The 23,087-nt window shown below is 38.4% G+C and overlaps 1 protein-coding gene and 1 long non-coding RNA gene across 2 annotated transcripts; both read left to right on the forward strand.

The window, feature by feature from the left end:
• The first annotated feature begins 6,297 nt into the window (after positions 1–6,297).
• On the forward strand, positions 6,298–13,699 carry LOC120440226. The gene is made up of 6 exons (XM_039612210.1): positions 6,298–6,606; positions 7,710–7,781; positions 8,136–8,302; positions 8,407–8,658; positions 8,912–10,240; positions 13,346–13,699. The coding sequence occupies exons 1-6, from the start codon at positions 6,546–6,548 to the stop codon at positions 13,697–13,699; spliced, it is 2,235 nt and encodes a 744-aa protein (XP_039468144.1). The 5' UTR covers positions 6,298–6,545.
• A 4,511-nt stretch (positions 13,700–18,210) lies between these two features.
• Positions 18,211–18,989, forward strand: LOC120440205. Its single transcript, XR_005613069.1, has 3 exons — positions 18,211–18,390; positions 18,673–18,726; positions 18,833–18,989. It is a non-coding gene; the product is annotated as an uncharacterized LOC120440205 (long non-coding RNA).
• Positions 18,990–23,087: the final 4,098 nt, after the last annotated feature.

A 23,087-nucleotide genomic window follows, 5' to 3' on the forward strand; every position in this document is an offset into this window, starting at 1 on the left:
TTGTTCGATGATCACGCTTCAGAAGCTTTGCAATTTTAAGACTGCTGCGTCCCTCTGCAAGATATCTCACTATTTTTGACTTTTCTGAGCCTGTCAAGTCCTTCTTTTGACCCATTTTGCCAAAGGAAAGGAAGTTGCCTAATAATTATGCACACCTGATATAGGGTGTTGATGTCATTAGACCACACCCCTTCTCATTACAGAGATGCACATCACCTAATATGCTTAATTGGTAGTGGGCTTTCGAGCCTATACAGCTTGGAGTAAGACAACATGCATGAAGAGGATGATGTGGACAAAATACTCATTTGCCTAATAATTCTGCACTCCCTGTACCTTGTAGCACCACACATTAAGACCTATGTAATTGTCTGTGAGCACCTATTGAATTTATTTTAATCATACTATCTACATATCATTTTGAGTGAAAAATTTTTTTAGGCTTCATCTGCTAGGCAGATTATTTCTGTCAAATCAAAACATAGCCCTACAGTAAATAAGTACACTTATAGAAATCAGCGCATAGAGACATTGACCCTTTAAACAACACTAACATCTTTTTCAACAGTTCTGCTTTGCTGAAGGGCTCTGTAATGATTAATCAAACTGAATCCATTTTTAGAAATTTGTTTAAAAATAAGTGAAATATAAATAGAGACATTGACCCTTTAAATTCTTTAACAACACAAATCTGCGATGCTTCCAAATCGTAAATAACCGTCCCTTTTAAATGGGAGCTCTTCCTTCTCACTGCCATCAAAATGCCGTCAAACTCCTGATTCTAATTCAGAGTGGTAGGCTTTTTATATATATCAAAGTTTTCTTATATTTCTCTTCTTATTTTTCAAGTATTGGGACGTATACTCCTCAATTTGAAGACTTATGGGCAAAAAATTAATTCCACTGTTCTGATATTTATTCTTCTCTACAGGAAAAATGCCACGTCAGATGACAGAATGCCCAATATGCTTGGTTCCATATGTTGCAGTTGGGCAGCATTTTAAAAAATACCACCATGTTGTAAACAAAGAAGAATTACATTTACTGCTAAATTACTGCTCTACAGTGTAAGTCACTGTCATACAGTATATGACAAAACATTGCAACAATTTAAAGTGGTAGTTGTAGTTACACTTGTCAAACTGGATGTGATATGCAGTTACAGGGGCAGGCTGGTCTGTCCAGTATGTAAAGCTAAAAGCCGTATAAGACTGGACAAGCACTTGGAAAATGTCCACTGTGAGATTGAGGTTAGTGTTTTGTAAAGTTTACATTTCGTTGTGGAATTAGATTGTATTCTTATGCGACATGTTTCACTAACTTTCTCAAACATTGCTGTCCTATTGGTTATACCCTTTCAGAAATCAGATCAGAAGAAAGTAGTAAGGACAGCGAAATGATTGGCTAATCTGAAAGCCCTCAGAGCTCTCAGACGTTCAAATCCACAGCCTCCAATGGTGACCTCACTGGACATAGAGCAGCTGACTGAAAGCAGTGATCAAGAGGAGCAAAGTGATAGCAGTGATACCAGTGAAGAATCTGCAGAGATTAGAGAAGACAGCTCAGTCCATTCCCCTGTCCATCAGTCAGATGATGCTCAAGTCCAACATCAGAAGTGCAAAAACTGCAAAGAACTGTATTTGAAACTACAACAACTGAAAAGTAAACTGAAAAGACTGAAATCCACTAAGGATAAACCTGGCCTCAAACCTCTCAACTCCCCAAAGCGCCAGAAATTTGAAAGACATAAACCTGACCCAACAGCCCGGCTTCCTAAATTTGGTATGAATTATTTAGCAAAAGTGTTTTTTGTTGTGTAGTGTAATGTGAAGTTAGATAACTGGCTGTTCTATGTATTATTGTAGGCTCTATTGTAAAGTATAAAGTGCTTTGAGGCAAATGTTGTTGTGACTTGAATGGAATTTAATTGAATTCTATCGAGGAAGTCAAATCCTGCTAATTAGCAATATCTTGCTAATATAATTGTGAACCAATTGAATTAGAAGAATGTTTTCTGTACCTCATCAGTTTGTTATGACACTTCTAATTGCTATGTTGTTACTAACTTTATTTTAAACAGAGAAAGTCCTGAATGCTTGGTTTCAGCACATTTGTGGGACAAGTAAAAAGGACGTCGAAAATGCCAAACAACGGGTCCATCATGTCCGTGCCTGGGCATATTTCATGTCTCACAATCAAGTCCCTGCAATGACGTTTGCATTTCTTGACAACAGAGAAATACGGTGGCCCTGAAGTGCAAACCACAAAAACAAATCACAAAACGCACAACAAATTGAAAAGCGCAAAAACAAATTGAAAAGCGCAAAAACAAATTGAAAAGCGCAAAAACAAATTCACTTAACGCAAAAACAAATTGAAAAGCGCAAAACAAATCACAAAACGCACAACAAATTGAAAAGCGCAACAACAAATCACTTATCGCAAAAACAAATTGAAAAGCGCAAAAACAAATTGAAAAGCGCAAAAACAAATTCACTTAACGCAAAAACAAATTGAAAAGCGCAAAAACAAATCACAAAACGCACAACAAATTGAAAAGCGCAACAACAAATCACTTAACGCAAAAACAAATTGAAAAGCGCAAAAACAAATTGAAAAGCGCAAAACAAATTCACTTAACGCAAAAACAAATTGAAAAGCGCAAAAACAAATCACAAAACGCACAACAAATTGAAAAGCGCAAAACAAATTGAAAAGCGCAAAACAAATTGAAAAGCGCAAAACAAATTGAAAAGCGCAAAAACAAATTCACTTAACGCAAAAACAAATTCACTTAACGCAAAAACAAATTGAAAAGCGCAAAAACAAATTCACTTAACGCAAAAACAAATTGAAAAGCGCAAAAACAAATTCACTTAACGCAAAAACAAATTCACTTAACGCAAAAACAAATTGAAAAGCGCAAAACAAATTGAAAAGCGCAAAACAAAAACCAAACCGGAAGAGGTAGGTACCAATGCTGCAACAACAGGCATCACTGATTGGATGATGGATCCGGTAGCCTTTTGAACCGGAAGTTGTTCTGTTCGGAAGTTTGGTGACTGCTCTACCAACTTTTTCCACAACTTGGACAAAACATGTTGGCTGTATCCCAATTCAGGGTCTGCAGCCTTAAAGGCTGCATTTTAAGGCCGATTACGTCACAGCGGCGCTACCAAGGCTGTCCCAATTCAAAGGCTGCTCGAAATGCGGCCCTCAAATTCGGCCTTCATTTCCTGAATTTTAAGGCTGTGGCGGTGTAGACTTCGTGGCCCAACATATCCCACAATTTATAGCGCCGGCAGTCACTGTGGATAATTTTGCTGCAGACGGCAGAAGCGTGGCGGCGAAGAGTAAACTGTTAAACGTAAGTACTGAATATGATGTCACTTTTTATGTGCAAATGTTTAATAATGAGGAACATTAAAACATTACTGTTGGCCACATGTCGGCAAAGTTATTTGCCATTAGCGATGTTTGTACTTTAAGCGTTTACTTTGTTTTAAAGCATTTAAAATATAATAATACAATAGTTGACCTTAATCTTACAGAGAATGTGATGATTTTATGGATAATTAAAGTCAGTCATATATCTACAAACACAACAAGCTGAAAGTCAGTGATGCTGCTCGGTTTGCAGTCCTGAATATCACGGCACAAGCAGGATTCACTGCACTGTAAATGTTAGCTATGTTATATTGCTAGCTATGTTATATTGCTGCCTCTGTTCGGTGGTGTCGAGCCAAACGGACTTTAACGTGTGTTTGAACGAGCTGACGGTTCACTCGTTAAGCTGAAAGAAAGATGCTTTAATCACAGGAGTCACACATGTGTCCACTGGACCATCTGGGAACTCTTCTTGTTTAGCACTTGTAATAACACAAACACTAAATCCTCCTTCTCTTGTGCTGTTTTGTAGCAGTGTGTACACCTGAGACTGTCACCTGTCTGTCTGTCCTGCACTCTCTCTCTGTTTCTTTCTCTCTGATTGTGGAATAAAAGTATGAACATGTATTTATAAGTTACACTTGTGTTTGAATCCTGCAGCTTATCACACATTTGATTTCCATGTGTGACAACTGCAAGTGTCCAGAGTGAGGACAGACTGAGGGACCCACTGCTGCACATCATCTGTGAGGCTTTGCACCCCTGATGATCCACCAGGACAAACTCAGCAGTGTGTGAGGAAGAGGAGGAGGAAGAGCCAGCAGCAGCTGACAGATGGGGAGAATAGACATACTGTTCCTGTTTGTGAAGGACTGCTAGAAACATTTAAAATAACTAATTATCTGTCCTGAATCATTATTAGGTAATGTTCAGATAATTTGATCATTCCAGTGTTTTCAGTGTGGGAGAAAGTACTCAGGGCCTTCAAGTTACACACTATGAAAGGCAGCACCAAGTTTAATATTCAGAAACCTAAAGTATGTATCAGCAGCAGAATGGAGCTAAAAATAAATGTTTGTTTCAGTTCTATGAAGCTTTGAGTATTTTGGATTAGTAGTACTGCTGTGTTTGTTGCATCATATTGCTGTAATTGTTTATATGCTTTATATATTCTGAGGTAAGTTGATCTATAGTGTTACATCATATTCTATAAGGATGTTATGTGTTTGTATACTTTCTGCCCAGTTTGACCCATTTAGCAGAAGTCAGCCTGTTTAAGGCTCTGATATCTATTCTGTATGACTTAAAGCAGTTATGACATGGTCTGATTTTCTCACCCAATAAAGGGATATTTAATGTATCAGTCTACTCTTCATTCTATCAGACACAGTTATCACAGCTCGTACATTTTCTTTTTACACATATATGTAAGCATTGAGCCAAATTTAGTAATGCCAACATATTACACGGACAATAATTGTCTCTTATATATAATACATCTACATATACACTGTCAAAGATACTTGAGTGTCTTTGAGTGAAGATTTAAGGTGATAGGACATATAAATAACTGCAACTTGAATCTTTACTGAAGCTCAGTATTAGACACAGAGTTCACTCATGATGAATTTCACTCACATGTGCTGTACCAGTGTACCTGCACATGTGATGTGACAATAGAAGTGATTTGATTTGAGAGTTCAAACTCACTGCTGTAATAACTTATGATTAATATAATAACTATAATATTGGCCATATCATATTTACACTGACTTTAGTCTCATGAACAACATTAGCTAATTGTTATTTACTAGCTAATCTTAAATGACTGTTCAGTACAGATATGAAGGCCAGCAATCATATTTTACAGTCCTGTGGTCTCAGCCTCAGATACTTATTAAATCACACAAAGCTCGTGTAGAAACAAACACACGAACAAAATATGTTCTCCTTCATTTCCGTCAAAGCTGTATGAAACGTTTCCAGCGGTTGGTGTTATGGTTGCTAGGCAACCTGGGCAGCGCGACGGAGGCTAGACCGTCCCATTTCACAAGCCTCGCACTTCCGGCCTTAGCGGTCTTTGAGTACGCGGCCCTTGAGGATCGTTGAGGCTGCGTGCTTAAAGGCTGCAGACCCTGAATTGGGATACAGCCGTTGACTGCTCTTTCTCATAACCACGTTCGGCAGAACAACTTCCGGTTCAAAAGGCTACCGGATCCATCATCCAATCAGTGATGCCTGTTGTTGCAGCATTGGTACCTACCTCTTCCGGTTTGGTTTTTGTTGTTGCGCTTTTCAATTTGTTTTTGCGCTTTTCAATTTGTTTTTGCGTTAAGTGAATTTGTTTTTGCGCTTTTCAATTTGTTTTTGCGTTAAGAGATTTGTTTTGCGCTTTTCAATTTGTTTTGCGCTTTTCAATTTGTTTTTGCGCTTTTCAATTTGTTTTTGTGCTTTTCAATTTGTTGTGCGTTTTGTGATTTGTTTTTGCGCTTTTCAATTTGTTTTTGCGTTAAGTGAATTTGTTTTTGCGCTTTTCAATTTGTTTTTGCGCTTTTCAATTTGTTTTTGCGTTAAGTGATTTGTTGTTGCGCTTTTCAATTTGTTGTGCGTTTTGTGATTTGTTTTTGCGCTTTTCAATTTGTTTTTGCGTTAAGTGAATTTGTTTTTGCGCTTTTCAATTTGTTTTTGCGTTAAGTGATTTGTTGTTGCGCTTTTCAATTTGTTGTGCGTTTTGTGATTTGTTTTTGCGCTTTTCAATTTGTTTTTATGTTAAGTGAATTTGTTTTGCGCTTTTCAATTTGTTTTTGCGCTTTTCAATTTGTTTTTGCGCTTTTCAATTTGTTGTGCGTTTTGTGATTTGTTTTTGTGGTTTGCACTTCAGGGCCACCGTAGAGAAAGACTGACTGAGTACATTTTTAAAATTTCTGTGATATATTAGTCCAGTGATCTCAATAATACTAAAGTGATTACTGATTTGTGTTTGTTTGTGGGCCTTTTTTAGATGGACAACTGATCTGAATAAACATGCCGTGACAACCAAAAGGATTCGGATTGGAAATGTGAGGGCGTTCTTGAAATTTCTGATTGATGCACAACTTCCAGAGGTCAGAGCCTCCCGTAAGGCTTTAAAGTGGACTTTATTTGCACTTCAGTCAGAGATGAAGAAGAGCAGGAGGGAGTTACAAACCCACAGGCAAGACATCCGGATCAAAAAATCACGTAAGATCCAACTTTACTACGAATTCATCACTGTCTTTACCCAGCATGTGTAATAAATACATTATTTATAAATGTCATGATGTCATTACTGTGATTTAGTGAGGAAGGAGGACTCAAAATGTTAAAATCTAAAGTATAAATTGTATACAAGTATATGTTTTCTCTGCTGTATACATACAGTGGGATACAAAAGTTTGTGCAACTCTGATAATTTTCATGGGTTTTTTTTATGAATCATTGGTTGCTTGGATCAGCAATTTCAGTTCAACATATCATATAGCGGATGACCACAATGATATTTCAGAAGTACCACTGTATACAATGTACAAAATAGAAACTAAACAGAAACTAGGAAATGCAAAGTTGTTAGGCTTCATTTTCTAGATTCTGTTTACTTTCTTTTTCTCTACTTTCTACATGGGAAAACAGTATGTCACCACAAGGAAACAGAGGCACACCATGGATACTTATTTGTATACAAAGGTCAGGAGGAAGTAAAGACAGCTGAGAGAACCTACCACAGATGTAGACAACAAAATTAAGCAGGGGGTAAAAGTTAAACTAAACAAGAGAAAAATGTCACCAAAAACAGGAGACGTGACCAGTAACTAACCTGTGGGAACACATAACTAAACATACAAATGCAGAAAGAAAAAACATAAAATATCTAAACAATAAGCAAGCCAGTAATCAAATTAAAGATACCTAATGATAAAATGAACTATACAGACAAAAAAACACAAAGACTAAAATGGTAAAAGAAATGAGACTATCAAAATTTAAGATATTGACAGTTCTTTTTTTTCACATGAATGTGTTATATTCAGTACTAAGCTTGGTAATCTTGGAAAATTTAGGAAGTAGGATAAATAAATTGAAAGGGTTAGTATTCTGGATTGGAAAGTAAGATTTAAGTTCAAAATGGCAATCCAATTCATTTTCATATACTGTGAGCACTGATCGCCAGTTCTTCATTCCTTACAAAACAGATTTTTGAAAAAAATTAGGTCTAAAATACAACCTGTTTTATATTTACATCATTGCATGCAGCATGAATGAGCATGACTGGAGCTGCAGGAACATAAACACATTCTGTCTTTTAGAAATGCTTGTAGATCCTGCCCACATCACTGATTTTATCAAGAAAGCCACCACACACATCCCTGAAGCACTTGGTAAGTGTTCAGTTCATATCTCCATAAGGAAAACTCTAATAACCCCAATAATATCTCTGTTAATGAGAAATTATATAATATTTACTTACCAGCTGTAATCTGTATGTATATATAGTTCAGAATCTGAGATTTACAGAAATATATGACAGAACTTTTTGCTTTCAATTATAACAGACTGCTCATTTATAATCACTTCTTGGACTTTTGATTTTTGTTCAAAAATATAATATATATACAAACAGTAGCATTTGTGATGTTTATATATGATTATATTAGAGGGAGTATATAGCAACATAAGGGATATACTCCCCTATCCCTTGTGTCTTACCGTGCAACCTCTATGTTACTCAATAGTCGAGCTTGAGAAAAATCCCACAACTGAGAACCTAGACTGGTTCTATGGTCTTCTGGCTGGATTTGTCATCTGTACAACTGGGCACAGAAGAGGCGTCATATCAAATATGACAGTTGAGGAAGTTGGCACTGCTGAAGCGGATGGTGATGGCCGGCGGATAATCAGAGTAAAGTCATTAAGAAATTTTTTCTCTCCCTGATTAAAGATTTTTTCTTACCAGCGACATCAATGACTGTATGCAATGTAATTTAGTTGCTGATTCTTTTACAGGTAAAAGAGCACAAGACCAAAGAAACATTTGGCCATGCACTTGTTCCCCTAACGAAAGACGAATACATATGGTTTCACCGCTTTGTGTACCACCGCCACAGATACCCTGGTGGATCATCACAATTGATTTTTGCCAACACCAATGGAGGACCTTATTCTAAAATGCTGACATCATTTCAAGATGCATGGAGGAAGTTTGGTATCCCAGGAAAACCAACCTTCTCTATGATTAGGAGCAGCATCAGCACTTTTGTGAGTAGTTTCCACTTTATGGTGATTCAGTGTTTTTTCCTTCCTATCCTTTTAGAGGGATGATATAAAACAGTCACCCTTCCTTTAAAAAAAGGGTTCTACTCCCAGTGTTTTAATGTTGAAAGGACATTTCTTTTTCTTTATATTGTCTTCTGTTGTATTTCTTTTTGTGGTTCTGTCCTTAGCTCTGCAAATCTTGAAAATGTCAAATGTTAGTGCAATTAATAACATTATTTAATATTTACATTTGTAGAGTGGGCGATCCTTGGGAACCCAAAGCAAGGTACAAGTCCACCGGATGATGTGCTATTCTGATGCAACTGCAGCGAGATTTTATGAGGCAGATTTAAACTTTGACGAAGCCTTCAAGTGCCGCAACAATGCTGCAAAAGCACTTGCTGTGAAGAGTAGAATCAGAGACTCTGAGGAATCTACAACCTCAGAAGACAATGAAGATGTGTTGCAGAGAAGATATTCTGGACTGAAGAAAAGAAAGTCTAGCCAAAATGCCACAAGACGAGAAATTGTGAAAAAGAAGACCAAACAGCATGCAAACACCATTGACACAGACAGCAGCAAAGATGAACGTAACAATGAAGTCAGGAAAATCATTGACCTGACAGCAGGAAACACATCTGGAAAACACCCACATAAACAGAGTGGCAGGGGAAGAGGAGAAGTGAGGGTAGAAGAAGACACAACAGGTGAAGAAGATATGCCAGGGATGGTGACTACAGAGAGTAGTGAAGGTGAAGATTATGATGATAACTGTGAACACACTGACCTTACAGCAGCAGGTACATTGGGATCCACCAAAGGTAAAGATAATGCTAAAGAAAAAGGAAAAGCCACAAAGGACACAGGACACTTGTATAGTCGTACTCAATTTCTTAAAAAGAAGTTTAAATGTTGGGAACATCCTAAAATTATCTCAGAAAAAATTGCAATCCAAACACAAATACAAAAAGTTGTTAGACCGAAGGAAACAACTGAGGGTGTGAACCAAACACAGACGGAGACAAGAGATGAAGACAATGAAGCCTTGAGGCCAGAAAGCTTGAGTGAAAATGAAAACAGTATACAAACAGTGACTACAGATAATGAAGAAGACAAAGCTGAAGATGAAAATGGTCCCTTGGTGAACACAACAGACATAGACCAAGATGCTTCCACTGGACTAGTGAGAAGAACTACAGAAAAAATAAAAGGAATGAGCACAGAGGACATAGGCAGAAATAAACATGGACCACAGACAAAGACGACAACCGAGGAAAACTGCAATTTGAGATCAGAGGGAACAACAGAGGAAGGAATGAGAACACAGACAGAGACTACAGAAAAAGACAAAGCAGTCAGCACAGAGGACACAGGCATAAAGGAACAGGGACCACAGACAGCAGGAGTTACAACAGAGGAAGGAATGACAACACAGACAGAGACTACAGAACAAGAGAAAGGATTGAGCACAAATGACATAGCTGAAGATGAAAATGGGCAACACACAGTGACTACAGGTAAAGACAAAGCACTGAGCACAGGGGACACAAACATAAAGGAACAGGGACCACAGATGGAGACAATGGTTAAAGAAAAAAACTATTTGAGATCAGAAGGAACAACTGAAAACAAAGACACAGTTAGAGTAAAAGAAGATGGCCCTGGGACTAGCTATGAGTCTGCAGTGGCACACCCAAAAAAGAGGAAAATGTCTCTAATGCAGAAAAGCTCTTTGGTGAAGTGTGATGAAAGCAAAGAAACAAAGCAAAAGGGCAACAAGCAAGAAAGAAAAAGACCAAAGAGCCTGACTGCAAGACAGCTGTTAAGTCCAAAGATGCTCAGAAGTCACAAGACTAAAGAGGCACCTAAAGATACCAACAAAAGACAAAAAGTCATCCAAAGACTCAGAGAAGTTACAAGAAAAAATAAGGAAAGGAACAAAGCATTGAGCACAAATGACATAGCTGAAGATGAAAATGGGCAACATACAGCGACTACAGACAAAGACAAAGCACTGAGCACAGAGGACACAGACATAAAGGAACAGGGACCACAGATGGAGACCATAGCTAAAGGAAAAAACAATTTGAGATCAGAAGGAACAACAGAGGAAGGAATGAGAACACAGACAGAAACTAGAGAAAAAGACAAAGCAGTCAGCACAGAGGACACAGACATAAAGGAACAGGGACCACAGATCGAGACCATGGGTAAAGAAAAAAACGATTTGAGAGCAGAAGGAACAACTGAAAACAAAGACACAGTTAGAGTAAAAGAAGATGGCCCTGGGACTAGCTATGATTCTCCAGTGGCACACCCAAAAAAGAGGAAAAGGTCTTTAATGCAGAAAAGCTCTTTGGTGAAGTGTGATGAAAGCAAAGAAACAAAGCAAAAGGGCAACAAGCAAGAAAGAAAAAGACCAAAGAGCCTGACTGCAAGACAGCTGTTAAGTCCAAAGATGCTCAGAAGTCACAAGACTAAAGAGGCACCTAAAGATACCAACAAAAGACAAAAAGTCATCCAAAGACTCGGAGAAATTACAAGAAAAAATGAGGAAAAGAACAAAAGATTGAGCACAAATAACATAGCTGAAGATGAAAATGGGCAACATACAGCGACTACAGATAAAGACAAAGCACTGAGCACAGAGGACACAGACATAAAGGAACAGGGACCACAGATGGAGACCACGGCTAAAGAAAAAAACGATTTGAGATCAGGAGATACAACAGAGGAAGGAATGAGAACACAGACAGAGACTACAGACAAAGACAAAGCACTGAGCACAGAGGACACAGACATAAAGGAACAGGGACCACAGATGGAGACCATGGCTAAAGAAAAAAACTATTTGAGATCAGAAGGAACAACTGAAAACAAAGACACAGTTAGAGTAAAAGAAGATGGCCCTGGGACTAGCTATGAGTCTGCAGTGGCACACCCAAAAAAGAGGAAAATGTCTCTAATGCAGAAAAGCTCTTTGGTGAAGAGGAAGGAATGACAACACAATGACAACATAAGGAGGTCAAGTTTCAGAGTGAGAATGTGAATGTTAAATCCTGTTGATGTCAGAGTTCTTTGGTTGTTATTTTGGTATTTTACTAAATTTCCAAGAACTTTGTGATCATGTGAGTTTTTTCTTTTTACTGATTTTACACAGTTGCTCTGTTGTTTTGTTTTTACATTTTACTCATTTTGATCATACAAGTCTTTTTGTTAAGTTTAAGTATTGTTTCTATTTTTGTGCTTCTAAAATAATAGTTGTTTAAAGAAGACAAATATTGATATACATAAGTTGTTGATAACAAATGCCAAATGGAGAAAAATAAAATCAATAAAGATTTTTCTGTTCAATTTCAAAAAATCATGTGTCTTTGTTCTACAATCATTAGTCATGGATTTCATTTCCAAGCTGTAATTCCAAATAACTGACATTTTATATAGGGTAAGGATGATATGCAGATGTTAAATAAAAGTCGTCACAAATTATACCTGATTCCAATTAACACCATTGTGATGTGTTTAATGGTAAGCCCAATTACAATTTCTTCTATCTAAATAACTAATTATTCTGTTTGGGTTTTTTTTTTTCAATCCAATTTTGGCAAAGGAATATCTAATTATTTCATGTTTTTTCCTATCCCATTTCCTAAATCAACCCATAGAAAAGAAATCTTAATCAATTATTCAAAGATATTGAGGGATTTTTATTACTTTTTTTCTGTATGCAGTGTGTCTTTGGAAATTGATATTTTCCAAAAAACAGAATAAGAACATCCAACCATAGCAGGTGTGTTTTACTGTTTATTCTTTATGCGCTTGACTTCTCAGATTTATTGGTTTTAACTGATGCTGTAGATATTGAAAACAATTTGTGCTCCAATTAGTGGAAATGCAAATGCGAAGTGTTGCTTACCATAAATCTGTGAAGGTTCTCAGTCATTCAGGTCATCCTAGTTTAGGTCATTGTAGACCCCCTGGGGGTCACTCCTATAGGGCTTAAATCTGGGATTCTCCACCATTTCAAGACTCAAGAAGTTTATTGTCATTTCGTATGGTATTACCCAGCCTGAAACGAAATACTGTTTCTCACCAGCCTCTACAGTGCAATAAGCAATACATTTGACCTTAGAACTGAAGAAGCTTCTTGGTAGAGAGGTGAAACATCGGCAAGCAACTTAAGGAAATCCAGGCGCTTTTCCTTCCACGCTCCTTAGAAAGCTCACAATGAAGCACCCTTTGGTCAACTCCAGAGGCAACAAGCTGAACATCCCATAGAAGAACCTTGTAGGTAAGAGCAGTTTCTTTTCTTAATACACTGATATTTTACACATTATAATAAATCCAATCATGTTTACATTTTATTTGTAGAAACTGATAACTTTCAGGTGCAGACGTGGATGTTTGGACAAATTGTCCATGTAGATAATCCTCATTGCTGTTTTTGCAATCATTGCACTCTACGTGATTATTTTGCTCCTGCTTTATTACAACAACTTCTCACAGCTAGCGGAGTGAGCTGTGTAGAGGAATAACTGAGGACCCAAAGGGCGAAAACAGAAAGTCAACGAGAAACGCAGGAGCTCAGGGAACAGTTCACCGATGGTTCAAGGGCTGACCCGTAAGCCATGAGCACAATAGTCCTAAAAGGTTCAGCTCAGGAGGCCCACCGTGTGTTATGATGGAGCAGGTGGTGGTGCTGCAGGCGACGGTGTGGAAAACACAGGTGGTGATGCTACAGGCGACGGCGATGGCTGGAGCAGTTCCTAGGACCCTCCAGCAGATGCAGAAGACGGCTGAGGCAATCCCTTGGACTCTCCAGCAGATGCAGAAGAGAGCTGAAGCGATCCCTCGGGCCCTCCAGCGGAGGCAGACGGCTGGATGGGCCCCTCCAACCCTCCAGCGGAGACAGACGCAGAACCAAAAAGTACAGGGACCTCAGGCAGACACAGAGAGGAACCAGCAGGTGCAGGGACCTCTGGCAGATACAGAGCAGAACCAGCAGGTGCAGGGACCTCTGGCAAGCACAAAACAGAACCAGTAGGCTCAGAGACCTTTGGTATTGCTTACGCTGGCTGGAGCTGAGCAGCAAATTGGTTTGGCTCAGGTAGCGACAGCGGGATGCAGTCCTCAGGGAGCTGAAAGTGTTCACCGACAGACCTGGTGGCTGACACTCAGCCTCTGGGGGGGCCCTGGAAGGAGTTACTGTCTCTAACATGGCCAGCTTTTGAGAACCAGGAAATGTTTTTATGAAGTGTGTTCCCTGCTTAAGATGAGCAGTTGAAGATGATGGCTGAACCAATGAGTGGACTTACGGCTGAGCTAAACGCGACTGAGCATGTGACTGAGCATGTGACTGAACAGGAAGTTGAACTAAAGGCTTAGCTGCAGACTGGACTGATGACAAAAGAAATGGCTGAGGTGCAGGCCGTGCTAATGGCTGAGCTAGTGGCAACACGGGAGACTTGGCTAGCGGCAACACAGGAGACCGAACTACGGGTGACTGAGCTGACCGTGACTGAACTGAGGGCGACTGAACAGGAGACTGAGCTAATGACTGAAGTAATTGTTGAGGTGAGCTGGTAGCAGAGTTGATGACCAAACCGCTGGCCGGTCAGCTAACAGAGCTTCAGGCCGGGCCAGGCTGCACATCCTCTACCGAGCTGAGCAGGTGAGTGACAAAATGAAGCAGAAGCAAAACTCAATACATTGACATAGGAGAGAGACTTTCAAAGTAAAAAAGGAAACATAACAGACATGGACTTGACTAGGGGATAAAGCTGATAAGTGGGACAGCAACTAGGGCTGGGTATCATCACGGATTTCTAGAATCAATTCGATTCCGATTCACAAGGTCCCGAATCGATTGATTCGATTCGATTTAAATTTTGCCTCAGACAGTCAGAAATATTATAATTCTGATCACGTATCAGTACATTTCCATATTTTTATATCTATAAAAGAAAGCTGACATTTGCGAGACTTTATCAAAGGTGTATAAGCATCACAGCAGATGCCTTTGCGTCAAAGTAACTGAGAATAAAACACAGAAAAACATGAAGGCGATTTTCCTGGCCTGGGATTTTATAGCAGATGACCTTAAAAATATTCTGCAGTAGATCAAAAACGAAAGAAAACCATTAATCAACATATAAACATGATGCTGCTGAAGTGAAATAGAGCAAAGTTACAGAGGTGTCATTAGAGACGTTTTGCAATTTTGCATAATTTTAAAAAGTTTAAATTTGTTCCGTAGCCAATTGAACAGCAGAAATGAGGCTCTCTTTTCAGAAGTAAGTAAAAGGGAAAAAAACAGCGTCTGACAGCGCTGTAAACAACGGTAGACTTGTGCGTAATAAGCAAGTTAATAATGCAGAAAACAGAGATTTTTAGACGGGAAACTGTTCTTGAAGTACAGAGAGAGAGAGAGAGAGAGAGAGAGAGCTCTGCATGAAGTGTGATTTTTATTGTGGTGAAAGCAAAACAGCAAAAGAGGAAATTCATGACGATGTTTATATGAAGTGAAATGTGAAGCTTAGTTTGGATCTTCTTTTGCTGCCGGTTCAGTCAATATTGTTTGGAGAGAGATAAAACCTGCAGCTTCAGAATCTATCGCAAAAAGGGCGCAAACACAAAGTGCGGACCTGCCGAAACATCAGAATCAGTGAACTGTCGGCTTTCAGCCCCGACCGTGTCCGTGCCATCTGGTGAGAAAGGCGACATCTCACTGATTCTGATCCATCGGGGGGATGTGTGCAGAATCCGTGTACCTGCTCTCATTCACTGTTTTATCTGTTTGGTGGTTGTTGAAATTTTGTGAGGTTTAACGTTAGATTATATTTAAATATCGATTCAGGATTTTAATAAATCGATACCACGTTATCTAAGCTAGAATCAATTTTAATCGATAAATCAATAATCAAAACCTACCCCTAACAGCAATCATGGAACACAGAAAAAGACATCTAAGTGGTTGATGACTGAGCAGGTGTATGACAAAAGAATTTCCCTTGAGATAAATTAAGTTCATCTTATCTTCTCATATCTTTTCTATAGTCAGACGTGACCTCAATTCAATTCAGTTTTGTTTAAATAGAGCCAAATCACACCAACATTTTCTTGATAAAGTAAGGTAAAGACCCTAAAATAATACAATACAATACACACACACACACACACACACAAAAAAAACTAAGTGTGGCCCTTAAGGCTTTGGTGACAGTGGCAAGGAAAACCTCCCTTTTAACAGGAAGAAACCTTCAGCAGTACCAGTCTCTCACAGGGGCTGACTGTCTGGGATTCTGTCTGCATACCAGAGATTCAAAGTGTTGTATTCATAATACTATTTCCTTTGTAGTATTGTCTTTTCTATTTCTGTTTTAAATGTCATTGTTTTTCTTTCACTGTCAGTGTCGTTCATTCCACCTACCTTCTCCTAATCTCCACATAAACCAGTGGGATGGCAATGCCTATCCCCCTGGTTTATCTCTGACATCAGCACCATCTATCCGGTCTTTAAGTGATGACATATGAACCGTATGCTTCTGGGCCCAGCATGTTTTAATGCTTTGTATCTTGTTCTATATGATCTCAGCAAGCCCCTAAAAACAGTCAGCGATCACGGTCGGCCTCTCTCGGCTTTTATTACCGCTATTCAATTTAAAGCTCAGTTTTTTAAACCTAATGTAACTACATGCCAGGCAATGCAGCAGTGTATTAATGACTAACCTCGTATTGTGGATGGATTTTCTTGTTTGTTCTCCTGACTGAAGTTTGGTCCGTTTACAGCATCCTGCCATGCGATTGCATTTGTCCCTAACCATCGGGAACCCTTACGTTAACTTTTATCGAGTGGAAAAAAGTTACTGTTCATCTTCCAGCTTCACTGTTTGTGTTATGCCCACATAGCTGTGTCGCTAGCGATCACGTAGCACATCATTATATACCAGCTAGCCCAACTTCAGTAACCCTACAAAACTCACTGCTGTTTAGTTTTCTGTCTTTATTTATGTTGGAAGTGATAGCAGAGCTGTACGTTTGAATGTTTCAGAAATCTCTCAGTCAGAACGTGCTATATTATATTTAGATGAAAACTAGCGAGCTAACTCCCTGCTAACTTCTAGCTTCATTAAATTTGATAAATTCCGTTTTCATGGATGCCTGGATGTTAAACTTAATTGTTACACCTGGTAGAGCAGCAACGCTGATCATTTTATTAAAGATTAAAGAATTTAGACAATTTTTCGTGATTCCACAGTAATCGTTTGACTTTGGGACCTGCAGCATAGTTTGAGTCCAGCCTTAAAGACTGGATTCTGTTATTATTATTTAATTTAATAATCCATTCCAAGAACTGGTACCCTAAACAATGATTGCAAACTAGATCGTCTGATTGGCTGAAAGACCTGTCTCGTCATTAACTAGGGTGGGAGGAGCAATGATGTCAGAGTGTGATGAGAGTACAGCAAACTGGCAACGATTTGTTTGAAGGTAAGTCAATACAAATCCCTAATTTTTTCCATTTTTTTATCACCCCAATCCCTCATCCTCCCAATTATGGAATAAAAATAGGTAAACTTCCATAATTTTTATCCCTGTCCCTAGACATTCCAGTATTACAATATAAATCACTAATGCTTTGAACATTGTGCTGATGTCCCCTGTATGCATTATGGCTTAGAAACATGCCACTGTATGTGCACCAAACATCTGAACTTAATTTAATGTATTTGTTTATATTTTATGTATTTGATTATATTTTATGTGTTTTTAAAAATATTTTCAACATGGGGTTGAATTGGATTCATTTTCATAGGTTATAATAATAATAATAATAATAAATTTTATTTATGAGCGCCTTTCAAGTCACTCAAGGACACTTTACAATAGGAAGACACATAGTAAAACAATAGCAAAATAAGAACAATAAAACAAAGCACAAGATAAAATTAACAAACAATGGATTCACAGTGAATATGCAGATTTGAACAGTTGTTCAGTAAGTAGGGAAAAAATGCATTTTTTGGGATTAATAAAATTCTCTGATCCTGATTAATAATATATTTTATTATTACCACTAATAATAATAATAGCAACATAGATAACACCTTTGTTTATGTGGACATTTGTACAGCACTTTATTCAATAGCACAGAGTCAAAGTTTATTGATTTCTTTTACAAGGTATAATTTCAAATTAAAAGGTTCCTAATGGTAACTGTGCAAATCTTGTTGTATTAGTTACACATAAAATTCCTAATGGCTATTCCTATTTTCCAAGAAAGGGATTTATTTGAATGCTGGTTCAAACAGAATTCCATCAATCCAAATGAAAAACTCTTTCATTTTATTCATCATATTCCCTAAATCTTCCAGTTATAGAATACAAATGACTGATGCTTTCATTTTTTCATCCCAATCCCTTGATTTTTAAATATAGAACTACATTACATGAACCACATTTAATCTGACTGTTAATTTTTGCATGTAATGTTTTTCAACAGAGCACCACATGCCCTCAACCAGGTGGCTTCTTCACAAGAACAAGACAATGGAAAAAGAGAATACTCCAGAACCCAGGGTCTCAGTGTATGCCTTGCATGTGAGAGGAAGATGGCGTTTTGAAATACTGGATGCAATAAACAATGCACTGGAGTTAGTGGATCAAGCTGGAATTAGTGAGGTTGTTGCAGCTCTTCAGGGGTCTCAGTCTCAGAGCAATGATGTGCCAGCCACTGTAAGTTCATGTAGTAACACAACAAATCATTAACACTTGAAAAGGCTTTTCTTTAACTGTTAGTGTTAATCACCTACCTTGTCTCCACATCACACTGATCAGATGGAGATGAATATCCCCTTGGTCTTTCTCTGACATCAGTACCATCAGATTTTTTCCTAAATTGCTACATACCTTTAGATGTTCAATAGCCAGATAGCAAATTAGCCAAACTATAAGTTGCAATATATAAATTATAAAACACTATGCTATGTTCCTGCAATTGTTGCTTTCTTTCTTAAGATTGTTGCAGCTGTTAAAGAGCTTCAGTCCAGCAATGATGATGTGCCGACCAATGTAAGTTATACAGAAACACGGCTTTGAAGAAATGAAATATCAGATGTTACTGCAGAAGTTACTGCAACAAATACTAAGAATCTCCTCTCTTCATTTGTCTTTGCAGGCAGATGATGTTGCTGATGGGAATGGAAAATGACTGCCAATAAAGACATACAAACATAGCTACACACACACAAGCATGCATGCACCTGCACACAGATGTTCATATACAACAATGTTCAGATAAAGTTCAATAAAGTTCTTGTTGTTCAACGGCAAAATCCTGTGTTTTCTTTCTCACACTGATGGAGGATGGGAAAAGTCAAATCTGGGATCACCATCAACAGTCATGGTATTCAAAAAGAATATAATGCGAGGATTTGCAGTTGAATCATAATGTAAGGAGCAGCATTCTAATGTACTCCTTCTTATATAATACTATTGTAGACCTACTGACTACTCGAAGGACTTGAAATGCAAACTAAGAGTGTGAACAGACTCCTCCAACACATCCACTCTGATGCTGCTATTGATCATCTATGTGCAATATCTCAGTCTTTCCATGTTCCGTACAATATTTTTGGCTCATGTGCAATATTTTGGTCTCATTGGAATCACCATCCCCACCTCAAATGACCATAGCCCCTCCACCCTTATTTTATTTATTAGATTTTATAACTGCCCTTGTATACAGCCCCACAGTGTTTCTGTTTCAATGTTTCCTACGCATGCACCATGTATATTACACATACCCCATGTATATAGTTCACTCACACATATATGTATGCATATATATTTCTTTTTATTAATTTTTTCGCCTCATTGTATATTGTTTTCCCTTCTTTAATTTTGCACCTTGTGGTCGAGCTACCCAATTTTGCTATGAAAGAAACGGCACAATGACAATAAACCTCTCTAAATCTAAGAAATTAAAAATCTCATTTTAACTGTAGATTAAAATCCTTATTTAAAACAAGTTTATTAATTTCTTTGACAAGTTGTAATTCTGAATTAAAATTATAGTAAACTAACAAGAGTCAGAAAACAGATTAATTGAATGTTATTTATTATAATTACAGAAAAGACTCCAAGTGAATCATCTTCAATTCCAAGTACTAGTACCTTGTAATATAGGCAAAATTAATTTGTTTAAAGTAAGTCCAATAAAAATCACTAATGCTTTCAGTTTTTATGATCTCAATCCCTCGTCCTTCCAATTATAGAACACAAACAGATAATTCTTTGATCATTTTTATTCCAGTCCCTAGACATTCCAATTATACATTCTAAATCACTGATGCCTCCAATATGGATTATCTGATTTTCTAATAGACAATGGTGTTAGAGGGTGATGTCAGCAGAAGACAGTAAAGTGTGATTGGGTAACTGATAGTATAAGTATAATAAGTATAATGGCCATTCCTTCTATCCAAATGACTAATTCTCCTGGCTTTTTAAAAAATCCTAATCCCTACAGCTTCGAATTTTAGAATACAAATCAATAATTCTTCCATTTTTTCACTCTAAGTCCTAGATCTTCCACTTATAGAATAGAAATTACTAATCCTTCCAAGAAACTAATGATAATTTCATCTGTATGCATCTTGCCTTTGGAAATTGGTTTCTTTTGTTATTATTCCTACTTTGAGAATGTCAGGTATGCGCAAGTGTGTTTGATCTACATCTGTTTGATTTCTCAGATTCAGTAGTCTGAACTAAAATGTCATTTGTGCTTCAGCAGTGGAAATACAGCTGCAGAGTGTTGCTCAAAATGAAGCAATCTTTGGTCAGCTTCAGAGCCCACAAGATGAGTATTCTACAGGAGAACCCTGCAGGCAAGTGCAGTGTTTTCTCTTCTTAATCCACCATTTTTTTCCATAATATATAAAATTTTAACGAGTAATTTACGTGCATTTTCTTTTAGGTGCACATGTTGGAGATTAATTGATTCATGGACCTGGTGTATGATTCCCATCACTGCTGCTGCGATCACTTTAGTCTTTGTGGTGGTCTTGCTTCTGCTCCATTTCAAGAAATGCATATAATTACAAATAAATTAATCAAAATATGATTAGAATGACAATAATACTTTATTCATCCCTAGGGCATTTATTTTCACAATTGCTCCAAGACAATAAGAACAGTAATTGACAAACTAAATTAAATAATACAGTATATTATGAGGCTACAAAATCTAACAAAATAGGTCTAATAGATATAAATAGTTCTAATTTTTAATACCCCAGTATATTGCACAAATCAAATATATAAGGTTGACAATGAGGTGATGTAAAAGTGTAAAATTTCCCTTTCTGTGTAGAGAAGGTGCAGATAATAAGTGTGTGTAACTATTGCAGTGTGTAGCTTGGTTTAGTTGGAGAAGTAGCGCAGAGATATCCACAGGCAGGAATGATTTCCTGTGTCATTCAGTGGTGCATTATGGGTAATATCAGCATCTCACTGAGCATACTCCTGTGACCAGCACGTCATGGAGTGGCTGGCATTGTCCAGCACTATCCTTGTTTCGGACACCGGGTAATCCACACGTGGGCCAGCATAGGACCACCAGTGTGTCTGCAACTGGCCTTGTGCTGGCCAATGTGTGGGCCACCTCTGGCAAACCAGATCTGGGCCACCAAAGGGCTGTCATTCTTTATGGTATGTGGGCCATGTATAAGCACACTGTGTGGGCCAGATCTGGGCTATACCAATTTTGCTATGTGGGCTGCAGTAGCGTCTGCCTGATGGAAGGTGTCATGGTCTCCGTGTCTCCCTGGTTGACCTAGTTTCCAGGCCACATGTTGTTTTGAGTTTGTCTCTCTCTTTCTCCCCTCTCCCTCTCCTGTTTCTCACCTGTCTGCCTGGGCAGAGCTCAGCTAGGCTCCCGCCCTTGGACCACACACCTGTTGTGAATCTGCCTGATTACCTGGACTCCTGGGCTGCTATTTTAGCTGAGTGCTCAGAAGACGTCTTGGTTGGATCATTGAGTTATCCTCGTCACTACAGCTCTGATAATCTCTGTTTCTTGTGTGATTTCTTAGTTTATTCTAACCGCAGTTCTCCTGTGCATAGACACCTGGACCTGTCCTTATTCCTGGATCTGTTTCCCTGGCAGCGTGGCGTGGAGTGGAGTGGGCGAGAGTGCTGAAGACAAATGTGAAAGGAGCGAACGAGCGGAGCGTGTTTGGACTCTCTTCCCTTTTTCCCCTGGCCCTGTCCCCGTACACTGTATATAATTTCATGTGGGGTGTGTTTGTAAATAAACTTGTGACTATAATTCTACTTCAGCTGGTCTGTGCCTGAGTTGGTTTCCATCTGCGTGACGGAAGGAGAGAAAAGAATCCATGTGAGGGGTGTAGCGGGTCAAGCACAATGCCTGAGGCCTTACCGATGCAGCGGTTTTGGAAGATGTCCTGTAGCAGAGGGAGAGATGTTCCAAAGATCTTGGCAGCTGCTTTAACAATCCGTTATTTTGCTGAGATCACCAACACTGCAGTTTCCAAACCACACAGAGATGCAGCTGGTCAGAACACTCTCTATGGTGCCCCTGTAGAACGTGGTGAGGGAGGCAGGACGGAGGTTTGCCCGTTTCAGGCGTCTCAGGAAATTTCTCTTTTAAAATTATTATTATTTAATTTTTTTGGTTTTCAAGGTGTTCTTCCGTAATTCCTAGGTGGATATTGAAATATCGCCCACAGTCAAGAAAGAAGTGAGTAGCAAAATGTTTTTATTTTTGTTCATACTTTTATATCTTGTTAGCACCACATATTAAAACCTATATAATTATCTGTGAGCACTTATTTAATTTATTTTAATTGTACTTTCTTCAGTTCATTTTGAGTGAAAAATGTTTTTTAGGCTTCGTCAGAGTGCCAGACAGATTATTAGTGTCAAACTAAATAGGAACTTAGTCCTAAACGTGTATATACACATACACAAATCAACACACAGAGACATTGACCCTTTAACTGCCTTAACAAGAGACTGAAGAGCCCTGTAATCATTATACAAACTGAATCCATTACAAGGTAACATAAATTTGTTTCACAAAATCACATAAACCACTAAATAACTGTAAATTGTAGTTGAAGATGCTTTGGGTGTCAGTAGGACTACAAAGACTCTGTATATCATTTTATGTACTTTATTTAGTCTTAGCCACAACACTGGCCATAATTTACCTAAATCGGCTTGACCTAGTCGATCCACTGATGGTCCTGGATTGTTGATTACCTGACAGGACGACCACAATGAATGCATCTTCAACACAAGGTGTCTGACAAGGTGATGGGCAACACGGGGGCATCACAAGGGACCGTCCTCTCCCCTTTCCTGTTCACTCTCTACACCTCAAACTTCAGCCACTGCACAAAGACCTG

Source organism: Oreochromis aureus, linkage group 5 (assembly GCF_013358895.1).
Source record: "Oreochromis aureus strain Israel breed Guangdong linkage group 5, ZZ_aureus, whole genome shotgun sequence".
Taxonomy (NCBI): domain Eukaryota; kingdom Metazoa; phylum Chordata; class Actinopteri; order Cichliformes; family Cichlidae; genus Oreochromis; species Oreochromis aureus.

Excerpts from the sequence above, each read along its gene's own strand:
- LOC120440226 (XM_039612210.1), top strand. The coding sequence starts at position 6,546 with ATGAAGAAGAGCAGGAGGGAGTTACAAACCCACAGGCAAGACATCCGG. Across the intron at positions 6,607-7,709 it reads CATCCGGATCAAAAAATCAC|AAATGCTTGTAGATCCTGCC; the intron begins GTAAGATCCAAC and ends TCTGTCTTTTAG. Across the intron at positions 10,241-13,345 it reads GACCACAGATGGAGACAATG|GTGGTGGTGCTGCAGGCGAC; the intron begins GTTAAAGAAAAA and ends ATGATGGAGCAG.